Below are 21,433 nucleotides of genomic sequence, written 5' to 3'. Positions count from 1 at the left end.
GACATTCAATCTGAAAGTGTGCTTAAAGCTGTAGAGGCAGAAACAGCTACAATAAAATGCGTGAATCATTAAGTTGGAATGCGGATGCCTGTATTCCACATTTTAACTTCTAGCAAGAATATATTCACTCATCATCTCTTTGAAGAGTTGACGTCTCATATGAAGAGGCAAGGAGTATCCAAATGCTAATATATATTTAATAGCTCATCATTAAAAAATAGAAGGGGGCCTTCAGAGCAAAAATGTGGTAACTTTCATGTATTTCTTTTCAATGACATAATCTACCTATTTGGTTGAAGCACATTTTTCATAAACACTATCTATTTCTACAATTTCTTGGAGGAAATACTGCAGTAATCAGTGTAGTAATTGCATGCACCAAGTGTGAGTGGAGCAAGAAAAGGGGTCCCTAACTAAAGGTGGGGGCATCAGGGAAGGCTTCCTAGAGGAGAAGTTTTTAGAGCCTTAGCCAAGTTGAAAACTAAGTACTCCTAAAGAGAGGCCAATTTTTAAAAGGAATTACTGAATAGAGTACACTATCCTGGGAAGAAAAAATCACTGGAGTTTCAGTTTGGAAAAAGGCAAAAGAATGAACTGAGCCTCATGGACTACACTATCCTCCAAGGAAAAAAGCTGCTAGTCAAGACAGCATTGCTGGCCTCCTGAAAATATGCAGGGACATGTCAGTTTAGTGGCGGCTCTGCCATTGACCTACTGTGCGATTCCAGACAAGTCACAGCCTCACTGAGCAATCTCAAACTTCTCGTTAGTGAACGCCTTTTGGAGTGATCCCTCCCAAAATATACAGTAAATTTTTCGGCCCTTTCTTGGCCTGCTCAGTACATGAGCACTGACGTTAAAACCCATACCCCCAGTCTTTAAAACGCTTCCAAGTCTCAATATTAACATTCCAACAAGGTAATGCTAAATATCAAATTTCAGTACAGGGAAAATTTAGGTTTCTACTTTTTCTATTGGTAATTAATTTGGCTAATATTTAGAGGGTACTAGGCATAATGTATCATGTACATTATATAGCATATAACAGGATTCTTTTTCTCTCTTTTTTAGATAAAATAGTTCCCTCTACACTTTGAATCTTTGGGATAAGATATGCACATCATTTAATGGGGGTGAAGAAAGAAGATGATTTCAGGGGCCACCAGTCAGGGAGGGAGCATGAGGGTGATGGGACCTCAGCTGCTTCACTGGGTGGATTGGGGTAAAGTTTAAATAGACTGTGTGAAGAAAGAGCCTGTCAAATGGGGCATTGTTCCAGAAATGAAGAAGAGGTCATAAGAGGGCAGGGGAGACCAGTGCTGCTTACAGGAGAGGATCTTTGTCAAAGAAAAGGTGAGCAAAGTTCATGAAGTCCCCAAGTTACCTTTGTGAGAATGTGCTCAGCACACAGTAGATGTTCAATACATATTTGCTGAATGACAGAGAGAGTCTCTAAGTGTTAGCACAAGCTAAACTTTATCCTGAAAGTAGATGGGCTAATCTAAAATTTAGTTTTTAAGGATTTTATTTATTTATCTTTAGAGGGGAAGGAGAGAGGGAGAGAAATATCAATGTATGGTTGCCTCATGTGCATCCCTTGCTGGGAACTGGCCTGCAACCCAGGCATGTGTTGATTGTGAACCGGGCTCCTTTGGTTTGCAGGCCTACGCTCAATCCACTGAGCTACAACAGCCAGGGTCCAATCTAAGATTTCTGATGCAAAGATGAAGCTTTACTTTTTGGAAGATTCATCTGGCAGCAACAGTAACAGGAGGTTCATGTACAAGATTTGCACATAAAAAGGTGTAAACGTTTTCTCATGGGAGGAAAGAAATAATTTTTAACTAGTAAGGGAAAAGAGAAGAAAATAAATAAAGTGTAATATTTTAGAAGTAAAGAACGGAGTTAACTTTTGAAGTCCCAGGGATGTCAGATTTCCCACCTAATCCCATGCCCCTGTTTTTCCTTTTTTAAAAAAAAGTTCTGAGCCCTGGCTGGTGTAGCTCAGCGGATTGAGCGCGGGCTTGCGAACCACACAATCGCGGTTTGATTCCCAGTCAGGGCACATGCCTGGGTTGCAGGCCAGTTCCCGGAGGGGGACTCACGAGAGGCAACCATACATTGATATTTCTCTCCTTCTCTCCTTCCCTTCCTCTCTAAAAAATAAATAAATAAATAAATAAATAAATAAATAAAAAGTTCTGATTTTTCCCTTTAGAAGTGCAACAGACCATGAGTCTTTGCTCTCCCATCCTGCGTCTTGGCTGAAAAACTGCTAATGGAAAATGCTCTTCCTTAAGCACATTTCTGAGATTTAGCTGATGGGTAAATGAAAGTGCTGGGGTTTTTAGTTCCCTAACACTGACCAAGGGCAAAGAGTTCTGAGTTTTCACTAAGAACTTGCTTCTAAGGAAAGCTAGATTAGATAAAGGCATTTTCCTAATAAGAATAGTTCATGGTGTGAAAGTGAACTATTTTTCAGTTAAGACGGATTCTGCATGCATGGGTTGCTTCCAGGACTAGAATGAAATGTATTTTCTCTTCCTCTAACTACTGATTTACAGTGCAACATTAATAGGTTTTGTCCAATGATGATGTATTCTGAATATAAACACCACTATAGAGCATTATTAGTGTCCATAAAATGTATAATTCACTTAGGTTGAATTCTCTAAAACAATACCTTCAATTTGATGCAAAAGGACGCAAACTCTTGACCTTAATTATATTCCTCAATATTCCTACTTTCTTCTTATCCTTCGGTATTTGTCCCCTCCCAGGACATAATACTTTGTTTATTCACAAAACTAAACAAATAAAAAATATAAGGGCACTAAATGGGAATGGAAGAATACAATACATTTGAGCAATAAAAATAAATAATTTTAATAGGAAAAAAGAATAAACTTCTTTATGATTGTATTGTTAAAATTAACAGCATTCTAAATGAAAAGATAAATTTTAAAAAATATGCTGTAGTGAAACATTGTTTAAAACCACATTTTGGGAGGCAGATCTTATGTTTGAAAAGCATCTTGGCATAATCTAAGCCAAAAAGTTGACTAGAGAATTTCAGAGATTAATTTATCTGAAGATACTGGTTGCTTAATAATCACTCAGGGCTCAAAGGTGCTTAAAGGCTCTGTTTGGAGAGGCAGGAGGATCTAGGTGGTGCTAACCGCTGGGGAATTCAGCTGCAGAAATCACGCCCCATATGCAAATATGTGTCTGAAGGGGTTTTTTAGAATAACGCAACACACCCCTATTTAGGTCTTTTTTATTTGCATTTTACCACGTGCTAAAACCCCTAGGAAATTAAGACTGCAGTCTCACAAAGTTTGTTTTGAGATAACATAATGGGAAAAAGAAAAGATGACTCTCTCCCTTCTTCCTACAAAACACACAAAAAATTAGGCTGTTTTTTTAAAGAACATTTAAGATCGAAGATATTTTTCACTCCAAAAAGAGTGAAAAATTTCTTAAAGCGTAAGTTAATTCAACTCCTTTTTCCACACCATAGCATCAATACCCACTAGCTAAGAGATTTTATAAGAACTAATACTAATCCATAATTACACTTATGTGTACTTGTTCCCCTAATACCTGAATAGGACTCATAACTTAGTAATTGGGAAGTGCTGTGCATGATTTTTCAGGTATCCCCCCATCACTTCTGCTTTCTCAATCCAAGACCCAGGTAAGGATCTAACATTACCTCTGGGGAAGAATTTAAGAACAGTTCACCCTCAACACCAATGTCTGGGACTCGAAGTCCATACCCAGGTAAAGATCAGTGCTATTTACCCCCACTATCTTCCCTTGTTAACTTTTGTATAGCATCTGTATAGGTCTGTTACCTTCACTAAGTTGGAAAATCCTCAGAAGCAGAGACCACGATGTGGTACAATGCTTTGTCTAATAATCCGCCCAAGAAGGTTTTTTTAAGATGACAAACAAAATTTATTTTATTTTTAATATATTTTTCTCTTGCTAATTCTCGTTTTTTCAAGTACAGTTGTCTCCATTTCCCCCCACTGCTCTCCCGAACCCCAGCCATACCCGCCTCCCACTCTCGATCCTAACCCCCTTTGTTTTTGTCCATGTGTCCCTTATATATGTTCCTTGACAACCCTTCCCCCTTCCCCCCAATTATCCCCTTCCACCACCCCTCTGGTTACAGTTGGTTTGTTCTTAACTTCAATATCTCTGGAGACCGCACGTGTGTGTGTGTGTGTGTGTGTGTGTAATATATATCCAGAAGGTTATGGATATTTAACAGACATCTGTTCATTAATTCATTCACCTAATGCCTACTCTGTACCAGGTACAATTTTAGATGCTAGAGGAGTAAGCAGAAAACAAAGCAAACAAAAATCCCCTGCCTTCATGAAGCTTAATTTTAAATGGACAATAAACAAATAAAAAAGACAGATAAAGTATGTGGAGAAGGACAAGTGACGTGGGGGAAAATGAAGCAGGAAAGGAATATGGGGTATGTGGCAGTGGCAATTTTAAAAGAGGGGTCAGGGTAGGCAATAGTTAATCAAAAGCATGAAGGAAGTAAGCAGGTAAGCCTCAACTAGGTTACCTAGCGGGAAAATGCTCCTTGGGTGTTCAAGGAGGCCAATGTAGCTAGAGTTGATCAAAAAAGAAGGAAGTGAGAAAAGCAATGTTGGACTTTGGTGTTTACTGAGAGATGGGAAGTTGCTGAAAGGTTCTGAATAGGATAATGACCTAAGATACTTTACACATATACTTTACTCACCAGCTCCTGTGGATTGAAAAGAGACTGAGGAGGGCAAGGGCAAGAGCAGGGAGCCCAGTCAGGAGGCTGCTGAAATTGTCCAGGTGGGATCTGATGGTTGTTTGGACCAGGGTGGCCAGGGTGGCAGTGGTAAGAAGTAGTCAGACTATTAGCTTGATCCTGAAGGCACAGCGAACAGAATTTCCTGAGAGACAGGATGTGGTTTTTAAGAGAAAGCAAGAAGTCACAAAAGACGAATATTTTTGGCTTGAACAAAGAATGGAATTGCCTATTAACTGATATGGGGGAAAAACTTCAGAGGAGGGGAGCATTTCCGGACTGTTAAGTTGGAGTTGTCTGTTAAATTGGGAAGTAGATGGATGGTGCTGATGTTCGAGAGACCCAAGCTAGAAATTTGAGAGTTATTAGGACAAAGACAGAATTGACAAGACTGGGTATAGTGGATAAATAGAAGAGGTCCATGGACTGATCCCAGGGCATTCTAAGAGACCAGAGAGGTAAAGAGGAACCTGTAAAAAAAAAAGAAAATAAATAGAGTGTAATGTTCTAGAGGTAAAGAACATGCCTCAAGGAAGAAGAAATGATCCACTGGGTCAAATAAGATGAAGAACTGACCATTGGATTTAGCCGCAGTGACCTTGGAGGAGAGGAATTTCAATGGAGCAGTGTGGGTGCCAGTCTGTAAGTAGCCCCTTTTAAGGAATTTTATCATAAAGGGGAACAGAAAAGCAGGCCATAACTTAGAGTAGAAATGAGATCTAAACAGAACATTTAAGACGAGAGAAAAAACATGGCAGTCAAAGGGACATAGGTTCTACTCCACTCAGAGAAGGAAAACATAACTCTCTGTTCCTTAAGTGTGGGCTGCACATAGTGACTTCCTTCCAGAGAGTCTAACATGGGAGAGGGGAGTTGTAATTTGAAGTGTAGAAACCGAACAGACACGCCCTTGGCCATAGTTAACATCAGCAATGGGAAGTCTAGCTACTGCGTACCTCTGATGTGATGTAATGAAAGCAGTACCTCACCTCTGTGGCCTGCCTCCCCAAAATCCATAGCCTCAATCTAATCATGAGAAAAATATCAGACAAATTTCAGCCATGGGATATTTTGTTGTGTAAAATAGTAGATCAATACTGACCGGCACTCCTCAAAACTGTCAAAGTTACCCCAAACTAGAAAAGTCTGAGAAACCAGCACAGCAAGAAGGGCTGGAGGGTACATGGCAACTAAAGGTAATGTGGAGTCCTAGATGGGATCCTGGAAGACAGGGGATGTTTGGTAAGAACAAAGGAAATCGGAATAAAGTATGGCCTCTAGTAACAATGCACCAATATTGTAACGAATGTATCACACCACTGTGAGATGTTGGTAATAAGGGAAACCGGGTGAAGAGTATATGGGAAGGATATCTATCGAGTCCATGCTCCAGCCTAGCTTCTAAATTTTTCTCTAAATTTAAAACTGTTTTAAATGATAGTCTAAACTTTTTTTTTAAGAGCATAGGCTATGGAGTCTGACCATCTAGTTAGAATCCTAATCTGTGACTTGCCAGGCTATGGCTGGAGGTAAATTACTTAAATTTTCTGACAGTCAGTTACCCTGTCTATAAAATGGAAACAGGAAGAGTACCAACCTCATAGAATTTCTGTGATAAATGAGTGAGATAATCCATATAAAGTGCTTAGCACACAATGTATGGCAAATCGTAAAAACTCAGTAGATGGCGGCTATTATTATTATTACCATTTAAACTCTGTATCGAATACTCAAATAAATGTTTAATGTGATTTTACACTTAATTTGTTTTAAAGTGTTAATAATTTCTATAATTTTCTCTCCTTTTTTGAGAGGAAGAAAATTGAATAAAACCAGTATTTGTAAAAAGGTTTCCTTCTCAGTGTATCACCAAAGGGCTCCAAACAATATAATTCAAATACCACTCAGCTGCAAATGGAGTGACATGAATTGTCACCAGAGGCTCTGTATACATGTCATCATGTCTATAAGGTAGTGTAAGATAAATAACATTTTCCAATTAGAGTTCTACTTTCATTATATAGCCATAAAATCATCAACATCAACCAGAGAATATATATTTTTATTGTAATTCAAGTACAGTTGTCTCAATTTCCCCCCACCACTCCACCCCTCCCCATCCATCCCCACCTCCCACCCTTGATCCTACCCGCCTTGGCTTTGTCCATGGGTCCTTTATATATGTTCCTTGATGACCCCCTTCTTTCCCCCCGATATCCCCTCCCTGCTCCCCTCTGGTTACTGTCAGTTTGTGCTTTGTTTCAATGTATAACCAGAGAATATATTACCTTGTGGGGGTAATATATAATACTTGATATTAATAATAATATCAAGTAATAATACTATTACTATTATATACTATTGTGTATATACTATACTATATACTATAGTATATACTATACTAATACTATTATATCAAGTAATAATACTATTACTTGATATAAATGATTTGAATAATAATACTTGATAATAATGATTTGAGATTAATATGTAGAATTTGCTTAAAGGTAAAAAGAATTAAGGGGAGTAGTAAAAAAGTGTGGTAAAATAACTGTTACATTAGGAGGCTATTAAAGAAGAGAATTTTGCCTAGGCAGTGGCTCCCAAACCAAGGTGGGCATTAGACTCATCTACAGTGCTTGGCAAGAAAAACAGAAAGATGCAGGACCCTCTGTGCAGACCTACTATTCTATCAACAGCTCTAGGGCTGGAGCTTGGGCATTTGTATTATTGCGTATACCCTGATCATATCATATAAGCTGCCATACAATTTACCAATGTCAGAGCTGTCTCTATAAATACAGCCTGATGTTCACCACCATCAAGAGTCATTATCAGCTCAAGATTGTCTTACCTGTTACTATTCTAGTTGTTTTCTCTGTGGAATTTTGGGACACTGTATTTTCAGGCTCTCAGCTGTCTTAGCCATAAAATGAACTGTCTCCTTAATTCAATTCCCCCCAAATCTCTTATTCTCCTTCTAAGGTCAAGTTTTTCTTCCCTGCTCCTCTTCCCCTCTTTCTCTTTTAATGGCCAATAGAGAAACTGATCATAGTTAACACAGGCAGTTGCACTCAACTACCATGAACTGAGCCAGTCTTCCCGTTTTACTGAGCCAACAATTGGTAAACCAGCTGGTGCGCTCCAGGTCTCTTCCCAGAGCTATGTGGTGTAGGCTGTCCGTAGGCACAACCGCCTTGCACAATGAACTGTAGCTGGAGAATCAAGGTAGACATTTTAGACCCTCCTCCCATGAGAGAACAAATATACAAAGGAACAACTGTCAGACTATATGTAAAAATGGATGCTTGACTCACAACATGTGTTATCCAGCCTAGGAAGTCAATTAATCATCTACAGGAACAGCCTAGGAAGTCAAACTGGTGTCTGCAGCCACTAGTCCAGGGAGCCAAACAATAACCCCTGTAGCAACTGGGCCCAAATGATCAGGACTTAATTAATCACTGACAGCTTCCCTAATTTTTGCTCCTGCTTCCAACTTAGAGCCAAATAGAGAAAGCCAAACATGCACCAGAGAAACAGTCATATAGGGTACCCACTGCTAGTTAGCTCGTTTGTCTACAGGTTCCTTATGGCAGCAGCCTCCAGTCAGGGCACACCTGAAGCCTTCTCTTCTTTCCTCTATAACGTTTTTCTACTCTGCCTGCCTCAGTGCCTCTGTCAAATGAAGTGATGGTGGCCGGTCTCTTTGCTTTGATTAAACAGACTTTGCTGTTCTCATTTTGGTGATCTTCATTTGTCTCCACCACTAGAAAAATGGGGCTGCATGTTTGAAATGGCTCATTGAATTGTTCTTTCATAGCAGAAATGCCTGTACCTTAGGGAGGCTGTACAATGTAGCAGAAAAAGAGCATAGTACCGCGACTTCAAGGATGCCATGGTTGGGAAGTGGGAAGTATAGTGTGGCTGTGGGTAAGGGCACAGGCCCTGCCATGGTTCAAGTCCGGACTCTACCACTTCCTAGCTGCATCAATTTGGAAAGTTACTTAACTAATTTGTTCCACAGTTTCTCCACCTATTGAAACATTGGTGATTGATATTGGCACCTGTCTCACAGGGCAATTCTAAGGGTTCTATGAGACAATCTATGTAAAATTTGAATTTTTGGATTCCAATGGAGAGAGAGAATGAGAGATCCAGAGACACTGGGCTGAACTTCTTGAAAAGCAGCAGTGGCCCGAGGCTGATTATTAACTGTCCCTTTTAAATGAGACGCATGCCCCTCCATTTTCAAAGTCTCCACCAATGAGTTCCACTTATTTATAATACCTACCTGGCCTCATTTTACTTGCAGACTGGGCTGAAAACATTTTTCTCTCACAAAGTACACGACCCAAGGAAAACAGTGGGTGCAAAAACTGCCAATGCTATCACCCATTTTCAAAAGATCTGGTGGGGAAGGGATCTCGCCCCTCAAATGCATGGTGGAAATGTCTGTGCTTTTCAGAAACCAAATACTCAAGTAACATTTTCTGAGGAATTAAAAATCACAATTTAAAATTACAGAATTTTTAAAATATAAACAATTTTTATATAATTAGAAGCCCAATGCCACATTCCAGAAAGTGTGACTTATATTCATTAACAACAGTAACATTTTTTCCCTCATAGGCTTTCTGCTATTCTTGGTAAGAAAAACAGCTATTTCAGAGACTCAAGGCTAATTAATTGTGTTTATTTTTCAATTAAAATTAAATGCGACATCATGGAGTATTAAAACTAACCAAAAATGCCTGTGCTTAAAAAAACAAAGATCTTTGTCTGAATCATTTCTGGCGATCACACTCAACACTTCCAAACAGGCAGTTGCTCAACTTTCCAATGACTGTATAAAATGGGGTTTTGAAGCCAACTTTCTAGATTTAAAAAAAAGCTGTTCTCTAGCATAAACCTTCATTCCATCAAATTGGGTAAATGAGATAATTAAGAAAGTAGAGAGACACATCAATTACAAATAGCATTTTACTTTAGCATCTCACAGGTGGTCCCTTACGAGTGCATTGAAAACCCCAATCTAGGGTAACAGCAATGATGACAAGAACACATCACATAGACATTCTAATTCATAATATTCCGAACCAAGTAAAGGCAGGAATGGTTGATAACATCAGATGGTTTCACGCGGGTAGCTGTTTTCCCCAAGCCTCCACTCAATTAATCTCGCAGCGGTCCCCAAAGTTTCTTTTAAAGAGAAGGGGGAGCTTCTGGGAGTGTCTAGGGAGTTTGTCTGCCTTCCAAGACGAGGAAAGTGCAGCAGCGCCTTGAGAACCACACGTAGGCTGCAAAAGCCGGGCATGCTTTGCAGGCGGCGGGTCCGACTGAGCGTGCGCGCAGAGGCCCCGCCGCCCCTCCGAGGCCGCGTCTGCCCCCGCAGGCCACACTCACCCAGGCCGCGCCAGCCCATCGCACCGTCGCAGCTGTCCAGGACCGCACAGAGCTCGCCCAGCAGCGTGGGCGGCAGGTCGAACAGGAGCGTGTGCACCGAGAGCGCGCCGCGGGCTCCGCAGCTCCCGGGCCCCGCCACCCAGGCCATGTTAGGCTGCCGGACACCAGGGGCCAGGAGGAGAAGGGATGCGGCGGAGCTCAGGCCTCTCTACAAGCCCGCGGGGTGCCCTTACACAACCGCGGAAATCTTGCTTCCACGACGACGTCGCCCAAGACAGCAGGACACACAGAGCCCAGGCCCTGGAAGGGGCGGGCCCCGCATGACGCAAAGTGCCGCTCCCCACAGATGTTCCCGGGGATACCCGGCTGGGCCGTGGGGTCTCCCTTCCTCTGCTGATTCCTTATTGTTGGTTCAAGTTTTGAAGTTTTTTCATTCCTCTGCAATTGGGACGTGGCCGAAGAGACGAAGCAAACAGTGAAAGCTGGAGGAAGACTGGAACTGCAGAACTAATGGAGAGTCGGACTGCCCTGGCGTGACTCTCCCCTGGCGTGGATGGATCTGAGACCTGTCATTACTTATTTTAAAAGTATATTTCTCTTTATCCTGTCACAAAACCGATACATTGCGGAACACTTGGAAGTCCCAGAAAAAATGGAAAGAAGAAAATAACTACTCATAGCCCTGCTCAGCTGAAGGTAACCAACAACCACTCTAAAGGTTTTGGCACATTTTCCTCCCAGCTTTCACTGAATTTAAACAGGTCAGTGTGTACGTGTGTGTGAACTGATTATTGGAAAAGATGTACATAAATGCCAAGAACCGAAAAACAAGAGAGGACAAAGTAGAATAAACTTGTAGAAATTTTCTTCACGATGCTGCCCCTTTCTCCGTACTGTATTTGTTTTTTCTATGTTCTCTGCTCTCGGGGCTTTCCTGATGAAACATCGTTTGACTACTTTGGCCTTCCACAAAGGGCTTCAGAGTACCTCCCTTTTGTTTTCAACATGGAGTTGAAGTAAAAAACTATTGTTTTGAAATCTTCTACTGCTTATGCTGTAACACCCCCCAGCAGGCATGATACAAATGCTACTAACAAAAAGAGGAGGTGCTTCGAAAGTGATGAGAAAAATCCCAGCCATAATGAGCATAAGAGTGGACAACAACTATTAACTGAAAAATATCAACACCTCTGGAAACCTTTCAGATTTGCAGCATCTGGGAACGGCGCCCCCTAGAAATCAACAGTGATGACACATTATCATTTAGTATTTCCTAAATTTTTCAAGTTGCTCTCAGCTCAAGTATTACACAACATATTTTCTGAAAATTAGTAAAGGCGATACCGTTTGGGCAAGAGTTTCTATATCCCTTTGTTCAAATGGCTAAGATTTTATTGCCAATCTGTACATGCTTAAGAAACCCTATGCATCTCTCAAAGGGACTGACTACATGAATAAGGTGAGCAACGGAGGCAGGGTGCCATTATGTATTTGGTAGCTCTTGAATTGCTAGAACAGGGGAGACACACCCAGACACACAGAGGAGCCAGGAGATCACTGTGGGTAAGAGAAGCAGTCAGCAAGGCCTACTTTGCCAGATTTTCTGAGTTACAAAAAAGAAGGAATTTTAGGGGAAAGCCAGGTTAGTCATATGTGAAATCTAAATAGGGCATGTGAAATCTTGTATTTTCATGGTGGATAGTTAGTATTGACCATGCTCCCCTCCCCCCATCCCCTAGAATTCCCTCTGAATTTTGAGTTCTGTATCATCAGATTGTATTACTCGCTACTCTTCACTCTTGTCATCGTCTGTGCCCCCACCTCAATTTTGTCTCCTCGTTTTTTAGACCATATAGCTCCTTGTTATTGTAATTCTCTTCAGTACTAATTCTGTCTTAATTCTTGATGATTTAAAATATATGTAGAATAGATTATGATCTTTACAATATCCTGCGCTGAGTTCCTTGACTCCTCTCCTCCAGTCATCTTGTCTTCCACCCTATTTCAGCCACTTGTATGAACACCCATCCCCTAGCCCTTGTCAGTATCAATAATTGATCCCATCCATGCTTTCTGTATGAATCCACCCTTTGACCACACCACCAGGCCTTGCAGTGCATTCCCTTTAGTACTCTGACATCAACCCTTCCTTCTCACCAGAATATTGATCCAAACTCCAGTCCCATCCTCTTGAGGTCCTCATTTTTCTCCTTATCCCTAACTCTACACTCAATCATTATAATTGCTCCTTTGCATATGCTCTCCATTTTCTTGCTCCTCTGTCACTTTGCTGAACTCACTTGGCAAATCTACCATCCTAATTAAATCTACTCTTCCAAGATTTGGCTTCGCACACATGCACCTAAGTGTAGCTGGTGGGGAAGGAGGGGGAACCTTGTTAATTGGATTTAGTTGAAAATCAAAGCCATGACTCTCAAGTGGGTCCTTATGCTGCCAGGCAGTTACACTATGTGCCTTTAGTCCATTTCCTCTTCTGGTCTCCTCCACAACTGTTTTATGCTTTCTCTTTTCTCCATTACCATCATCTTCTCCCTAATCTTCATGCTCTGCTAATGATGATCTTGAGAATATTTCTTGAGAATACTGATGCATTGGGGAAAAAACTTCCACAGACTCTCACTACCACATCCACCTACCTGGCAGCATTTTTACCAGCCTCCACTCTCCCGGCTTTTGCATAGTTGAATTACCTGGGCTCCTATCCAAGTCTAACCCCTTCACTTGTGCACTAGGTCCCATCTCCTCTGTCCCGCTCCAAGACACCAAGGACAGCAGTTCTCACTCTCTGCTGTACGGTCAGTTTCTCACTCTTCACTGATCAATCCCATCAGCATACAAATATGATGTTATTTCTTCTCACTTTAAGAAAAAGAGACGCTTCTTTGATACCACTTTCCTCTTCTATCAATGACCCCATTTCTCTGCTCCCTTTTGTAGTAAAGATTTGAATATTTTTACTCTCTCCAATTTTTCTCTTCGTATCTTCTCTTAAACCCACTCTAATTAGATGACATCAGGTGCATTTGGGGTGGCATGGCTGTAGACTAAACCCACTCGAATTAGACCCCCTGCCCACCTTACTCCACTGAAGTTGCTCTCTTCGGGGTCATCTATGTCCACATCATTGCCAAATCTGATAGTTTTTAGTCATCATCTTCCTTGACCTGTCAGTAATTTTTGATACAAGTGATCATCACCTCCTTCTTAGACACTTTCTTCATTTGTCTTTCACATTCTCAAACATTCTCACTTACCTCATTGGTCACTCTTAATCTTCCTTTGTGGCCCCTCCTCCCTCAGCTCTTAAGGTGGTAGTGCTGCAGTCCATGGCTCTCCTCTCTCTTTACGCCCACTCCCTTGGTGATCTCAACCAGTGTTGGGGCTTTAAATAATGTTTATCTGCTGAGGACTGCCGTGTATGCTTAACCCAGACCTTTCTGTTAACTCCAGACTCATGTCCAAACTTGAACTCTTAATCATGCTTCCCAAATCTAATTTTACTCACATTTCCCCTCTACATGACTCCATCCTTCCAGTTGCTCAAACCAAAAACTACAGTCACCCTTCATAGCCCACATTCAATCCCACCAACAAATCCTACCGATTCTATTCAGACTCTGTCTAAAATCTGACACTTTTCCCCACCTCCACTGCTGCCACCTCAGGAGTGAGTCATCATTACATCTTGTCTGATTGCTATAGTTGTCCCCTAACTAAAAGCAGCTTTCACTATTGCTTCCTTGCAAGCTTTCCTCAACACTGCATTCAGAGGGATCTTTTAAAATCAACTTTGATTACATTTCTCCTCTGTTCAAAAGCTAACACTGGCTTCTAATTTCAGTCACAATAAAAGTCAAACTATCTGTCTGAATTCTCTCTCCACCCGCCCCCCTCTGCTCTGCTCTGATATTGTTTCTTTGCTTATTCTGCTTTAGCCACCCTGTCTCCTTGCTGGTCCTTGAACACACCAGGTCAAGTCCCACATTAGAGCCTTTGTGCGTGCCATACTCTTTCCACATGGCAGAGGTCTACCCTGACCTCCAGCTTTAAAATTGCAGTGGTCTATGCACTGAGATTCAGGGTGGCGTGTGAATGAGGTTGGCAATGATATACGGCTTTGGGGGGACGGAGTCTCATTCAGACCTCTCAGTCTTTCTCTGGGTCTGCATAGGAGCATGTGGCAGTTCTGGCCACCTCTGGAACCCCTTTACGACCACATGAAGATCATCAGTGTTAGCATGAAATGAGCCCTGGGGATGGTCTGGTGGGAGAAAAAACCTGATTCGTGATAATATCATTAAGTGGCTCATTCATCTGTGCCTGGAGACTGTCCTGCTGGTGGGACATATAAAGTAATTTATATGACATAAATTACTTTATTAAGCCAGTTTTTAAGCCAGGAATCCTGTTACATTCATCCAACCACATCCTAACTGATACACTGAACAGACATTTGGTAATAAATACTCCCTGATTTGTTGAGGGCCTGTAAAACCTCTGGGAAGGAAATGAAACTGTTAAAAACTAGAGTTCAAACGTATACAACTACATCTGTGGGATGTGAGAGAGGCATGGAAACTGGATTGCAGCGAGAGGCAACTGCGCCCCTCAGGGAATAAATGTCAGTGGAGAATGATTCTGACAGTGTGGTCAGAAGCAGTGTGACATTCTAGGTTCACCTGAGACTGCACTAGAATCCATGGAGACCCAGACCCTGCACTGTACCACCCTCCCACATGCATGCTTTCTGGCAAGGAAAGGTCTGTGCTTAAATCTCAAAACTATTTTACTATGTAACCTAACCCTTTGCCATGGAATCCTCTCCAACTGCACCGCCTCCCCTCAAATGTTGGATACTAGAAGAGTTCCCAGCTCTTCTTCTAGGAGAGAAGAGTGTAATGAACAGCAAATATTAACAAATGGGGATGCTGAGGAAACTCTGAAGGCCTTGGTGACAAGGGCACAAATATACAGTATTACTAGTGGCCAAGCCCCAGCTAAGCACAGGCATCAAAGCCTCAGAAATCTGAAAACAGGTGAGTCGGATAACAGCTCTTAGTATATATGAGACAAGCATCTTGGTGCCAGCTATTTAGCCAGCATCCCTAAGGACGAATGTGAATGTTCAAAGGACACCCCGATGTAGGATGTAGAGTTTCTGATTTTGAACATAATTTTCAAAACAGAGATAACCATCCTATCCCATCTTTGAGCCTTGCCTATCCGTGAGCCTTTCTATAGCAAGTCAGAGGTGTCTCGGGGTTCAGGGGTAGGGAAAAATCAGTAATGGGATGAGAACATCTGTAGTGCACATTACTTGGTAACTTTAAAAAGTAAAACCAAATGGTTTCTTAGACTTTCATCAAAATGACCTCATGAAAATAACATGCAATAATTATTCCTCCAGTTCTCTCTCTATCTATACATTTATACCCCAGACTTCATTTAACCTTAATTATATATATAACTAATTAGGATTACATTGTCTTGTAACTCAACTATTTCCCCTTTAAGACATCAAAACATTTGTCTAAAAATCTATTATTTCACAGCATGATATATACTAAAATTTTAATAATTATCCTTTTAGGGTTAATGGAAAAGATTATTGGTGATTTTATTTCTTATCTTGTGTTTTCTGAAAAATTTCAAGTTAAATTGTATTGTTTCTATGATTAGAAAACTGAAGTATAGAAACTAATTTCTTCCAACGCTTTCATGGTTGAGCCCATTTGACTATTTCTTTCTAAATCATTTTTATGGGTGTACCTCAAGGTTCACAGTAGTGCAATTTACAATAGCCAAGTGCTGGAAGCAGCCTAAGCCCCCACCAGTAAATGAGTGGATCAAAAAGCCGTGGCACGTTGCCACAGTGGAATACTGTGCAGCAGGAAGAAAGAAGGAGCTACTCTTCGTGACAGCAGGGATGGGCCTGGAGAGTGTTATGCTGAGTGAAGTCAGCCAGGTGGTGAGAAACACCATATGATCTCACTCATATGTGGAATCTCATCAACAAAACAAGTGAGAGAAATAGAACCAGCGACGTGGAAATAAAGAACAAACTGACATTGACTAGATGGGAGGGAGGAGGGGATAATGGGGAAAGATGGGAAAGGGTCATCAAGGAACATGTATAAAGACCCCATGGACAAAGACAATGGTAGGGGGTGTTGAATGTGGGAGGTGGGGGTGGGTAAGGTAGGAAGAGTCATGGGGGGGAAATGGGGACAACTGTAATTGAACAACAATAAAGAATATGGCATTTTTTAAATGTTAAAAACATTTTTATGGCCCTTTCCATGTCATGATGTGTTGCTACAATAACTTTTCCCTAGTCATCATTGACTTTTAAAGTCTGATTTTTATAATCAAATAATTTTAAGTCAAGGGCTTTCATGATAATTTCAATATTACCTAAGCTTTTAATTGTTTGAAACCAACATTTATTTACCCCTAAAAGAACCCCAAACATGTGAAGAAATCTGAGAATATGGCAAAATTTCTTCTCTTGCAGTAAAATATTTACTGAGATTGTCTGCAATTTGAGACGAGGAAAGGGCTCAGAGAGCTTAGTCCAATTCCTGCATTTTACAGATGACAAAACTGTTAATGGCTATGAGAATTCTGGATGCTATGTGTGTGGGAAAAATACTTAAAAAGTGCTTAGAAAAGCAAATCTCATTGTCATCTCATATTATAAGCACAGATTTTGTATATTCCTTTCTCAATGATTTGCCTTTCTTTTCCTTGCTATTAAATAAGTCTCCCAAATAAATCCTTTGTTAATTGGTTCAGGCTGACATAAAACACCACAGACTGTGTGGCTTCAATAACAGAAATGTATTTTTTCACAGTTTTGGAGGCTATAAGTCCAAAATCAAAATGTCAGCAGGGTTCAGTGAGAGCTCTCTAGCTTATGGCTGTTCCTTGGTTGGTACACAACAGGGAAGGGAGAGACGGAGAGAAGGAAAGGGGAAAGAGGATGTGCTCCTGTGTCTCTTCTGACAAGGGCACTAATCCTGTCTGATGAGGGCCCTACCCCTATGACCTCATTTAACCTTAACTCCTTCCTCAGAAGCCCCTTCTCCCAAAATAGCCAAACTGAGATTAGAGCTTCAACACACAAATTTGGGGAGGGACACAAGCATTCAGACCATAAGAAACCCTCTGTACCAAAGTTCAAGAAATGTCATACCTCCTCGTTTCAGGGTGGACATCCTAAAAACACTTGGTAATTAATTATCAACATTTTCTGGCCTTTCAGAGTCGTCATGGTTCCTCTTGTTCTTCTGGTACTGAATTTATTTCATTGTTCTGAACTCTTGAAAGCAAAACTAAAGCCCAGATTTTATTTATTTTTTTAAGATTTTATTTATTTATCTTTAGAGGGAAAGGGAAGGAGAGAGGGAGAGAAATATCAATGTATGGTTGCCTCTCGTGAGTCCCCTGCTGGGAACTGGCCTGCAACCCAGGCATGTGCCCTGACTGGGAATCGAACCGTGATCATCTGGTTCACAGGCCCGCGCTCAATCCACTGAGCTACACCAGCCAGGGCTAAAGCCCAGATTTTAATGTTGGTAAATTCAACAAGTTTACATATGAAAATATTTAGCATATTTGAGTCTGAAAATATTAGTAATTTTTCAGATCAAATAGCTTTCCTCAGGGATCATCCAGACAGTCCCATAGCATCAGTCCTCATCCCTCAGTCTTCCTTGAAATTTACTTATCTGTCCTCTGTGATGATATTTAGTATGTTCTTCCTACATTCTCCATTATTGTGTTTCCTTAGCTGACTCTTCTCCTGACTTGAACTATGTACCCACAAGCTGAATCCTTTTACCTTTTTATTCCAGACCCTGGAGATCTCAAATGCTATCACTCTTCATCTATTATCTCTGCATGGACCACTTTCTTATTTGTGTCCTCAGCCTTAACCTGCCCTACACATTCTTTTCTTAATTCCTAGCTCGGGATTTATTGAATTTTATTTCTATTTCTTGTTTTAATCTCAAATCAGCATTCCCCAAACTGATCATTGCCTATAAAATCAACTTGTTTCTCTGGCCACATAGATCAAGGGGACTCTTAGTAATTTTGACTGACTGATTGATCTACCCAGAAGAATTTACCAAGCACCTACTGTGGTAGACATTGTGCTAGTAGCCAAATCTTACTCTTCTGCAATGTTTAGAATATGTGTCTGGGCCTTTTCTGATTTATCTATTCTAGTCATTTTATGTTTGGATTTTTTTTAATATCTTCTATCTAGTGAACCTATAGTTATCATTTAAGACAAAAGTGAAAAGTCATCACTGGTGTTATGAGTAGACTTCTATACCCTGCAAATACATGTTTAGTCCTAATCTCTGTAACCTAGATTGGATAATAAAGGTTTGCAGATGCAATCAAGTTAAGATGAGGTCACAATGAAGTATGGTGGGTCCTAATTCTATGACTAGTGTCCATATAAAAAGAGGGAAAATTTGGACACAGAGACACAAAAGGAAGAAGGCCTAGTGATGATAAAAGCAGAAATCGGAGTGATGCAGCCACAAATTGAAGGAAATTCAAGAACTGCTGGCAACCTCTAGAAGCTACAAAAGAGTCTTGCAACAGATTATCCTAGCCTCTAGAAGCAGCCAGCCCTGCTGACTCCTTGATTTTAGACCTCCAGAACTGTGAGAGAAGACACTTCTCTTGTTTTAGGCCATCCAGTTCACAGTAATTTGTTATGGCAGCCCCAGCAAACTAAAATAGTTTGTGAAGCCATATATAATATCTGCCAAACTAATGATTCCTTTCTTGGTTCCATAACACTCAGTACTCTTTGTTATTGTTGTATTTCCCGGGAAGCCTTGTGAGGGTTGGGGCACAGTGGGGGAGTCATAGCCTTCTTTATGCCAATCATCATGCAAGGTACTGTACCATCATCCCAAAGTTTTACTGTTTTGTCTTTCACATTTAAACCCACCATCTATTTGGAATTTATTTTTTGTAATTGGTAAGAGGTATGGGATCAAACTTTGCTAATGCAATGCAATTTTTAGTAAAAAGGTCGATTGCTAGTTCAACTCCAATTTGTTTTATACAATAAATCCTATTGTTATGATTTTATATTAAAATGAGCAATATGCTTATAAACTGTAAAGTCATAAAATATAAGGTGTTTTGTGACTTACTTTTATGGAAGTAAGGTTATCGCTTTTGACAAAAAGCGTCCAATAATATACAGTTTAAGAATTTAGTTCCAGAATAGACAGTTCCACAGCTATTCTGAGTTCTACTTACTAAGTGTTTTGAGTATGATGGTTAGACTAGAGACTGGGCAAATGTAAACTCATCAGCCCTGGCTAGTGTAGCTCAGTGGACTGAGGGCTGGCCTGGAGCCAAATGGTCGCTGGTTCAATTCCCAGTCAGGGCACATGCACGGGGTGTGGGCCAGGTCCCCAGTAGCAGGCACACAAGAGGCAACCACACATTGATGTTTCTCTCCTTCTGTTTCTCCCTCCTTTCCCCTCTCTCTAAAAGTAAGATAAATAAAAATTTTTTAAAAATGTTAAGTCATCAAAAAAATTTCCCAGGGATCTTGGGATGACATTATTCTGGGTTATATCTACACCTCATCTTTATACTGGAATGATAACAAGTCACAAATATTCACTGATTCATTGAATTTGTTACCATCATTTCTTTTAAATTAATACAATATACTCTATTTCCTGGTTTTGGTCTGGACACTCTCCAATGTGTTCTACATTTGATATAGCATACAGCAATCTGGCCTTTGTTTATCCAGCCTATTCTTTGCCTTCTGTACCCTATTCACCGTGGGCTTTGCCCCTCTTCCTCTTTTGCAGATGTTAGTCCCTTGAGAATCCACCCACTTGTCTTCCAGGATTTAGCATTATCTCATTTAAAAAGACTGATTTGTAGGAAGTGCTCATTAAAGTTAGAGATTAATATTATTGTTAAAATAATATAATTAAAAATGTATCCCCATGAATAAGACACTTCTCCAAAGGGGATATATAGATTGCCAATAGACATATCAAAAATGCTGATTGTCATCAGAGAAGTGCAAAGTAAAATCACAATGAGATATTATCTCACAACTATTAAAGTGGCTATCAACACTAAATCAGTAAACAAGTGTTGGTGAAGATGTTGAGAAAAAGGAACCCTCATGCACTGATTTTAGGAACGCAAATTTGTGCAGCCACTATGGAAAATGGTATGGATGTTCCTCAAAATATTAAAAAATGGAACTGCCTTATTACCCAGTGATTCTGCTTCTGGTTATATATCCAAAGAAACCCAAAACACTAATTGTAAAGACTATATGTACTCTTATGTTCATTGTAGCATTATTTACAATAGACAAGATATGGAAGCAGCCCAAGTGTCCATCCATAGATGAATGGATGATAAAGTGGTGGTACATACACAATGGAATGTTAAAATTCCATACATAATGGAATTTTAATGGAATAAAAAAAGATTGAAATCTTACACTTACAACAGCATGGATGGACCTACAGGGTATTAAGGTAGGTGAAATGAGCCAGTCGGAGAAAGACAAATACACTATGTGGACTCTAATGAACAAAATAACAAAAACAGACTCATAGACACAGAGAACGGACAGATGTTTCCAGAAGGGAGGAGAGTTGGGGAACTGGGTGAAAAAAGTGAAGGGATTAAGAAGTACAGGTTGGTAGTTATAAAATAGTCATGTGGATATAACACACAACATAGATAATATAGTCAATACTTGGCTGGTATAGCTCAGTGGATTGAGCACAGGCCTGAGAACCAAAGGGTCACCATTTTGATTCCCAGTCAGGACACTTGCCTGGGTTGCAGGCCAGGTCCCCAGTAGGGGGAGCTCAAGAGGTAACCACACAATGATGTTTCTCTCCCCTTCCTCTCTAAAAATAAATAAAATATTTTAAAAAAGAGAATATAGTCAATAATACTGTAATAACTATGTATGGTGCCAAGTGGGTACTAGAAATATGAGAGAGAAATCATCTACTTTATGAGAAATATGAGAAATCATCTACTTTACAAAGTAGATGATTGCCTACCTACTATACTGTACAGCTGAAACATATAAAATGATAATGTGAACTTTAAACAAAAATATAAAAATTAAAAAAGAACCAAGTAAAGTTTTAATCTGAAAAAATTTAAAAACAT

At 40.3% G+C, this 21,433-nt stretch overlaps 1 protein-coding gene across 1 annotated transcript in view; it reads right to left on the bottom strand.

The window, feature by feature from the left end:
* The window catches only part of IRAK3 (interleukin 1 receptor associated kinase 3), a 58,298-nt gene extending 47,732 nt beyond the window's left edge, over window positions 1-10,566 (bottom strand). The window contains exon 1 of the mRNA XM_037063091.1: window positions 10,211-10,566. Coding sequence (XP_036918986.1) covers window positions 10,211-10,358 — 148 coding nt within the window. The 5' untranslated portion in view covers window positions 10,359-10,566. The remainder of the gene's footprint in view (window positions 1-10,210) is intronic.
* Window positions 10,567-21,433: the final 10,867 nt, after the last annotated feature.

Source organism: Sturnira hondurensis, unplaced genomic scaffold (genome assembly GCF_014824575.4).
Source record: "Sturnira hondurensis isolate 20B ecotype Veracruz unplaced genomic scaffold, ASM1482457v3 Scaffold0014384, whole genome shotgun sequence".
Classification (NCBI taxonomy): Eukaryota; Metazoa; Chordata; class Mammalia; order Chiroptera; family Phyllostomidae; genus Sturnira; species Sturnira hondurensis.
This window is presented reverse-complemented; position numbering and strand designations above follow the sequence as displayed.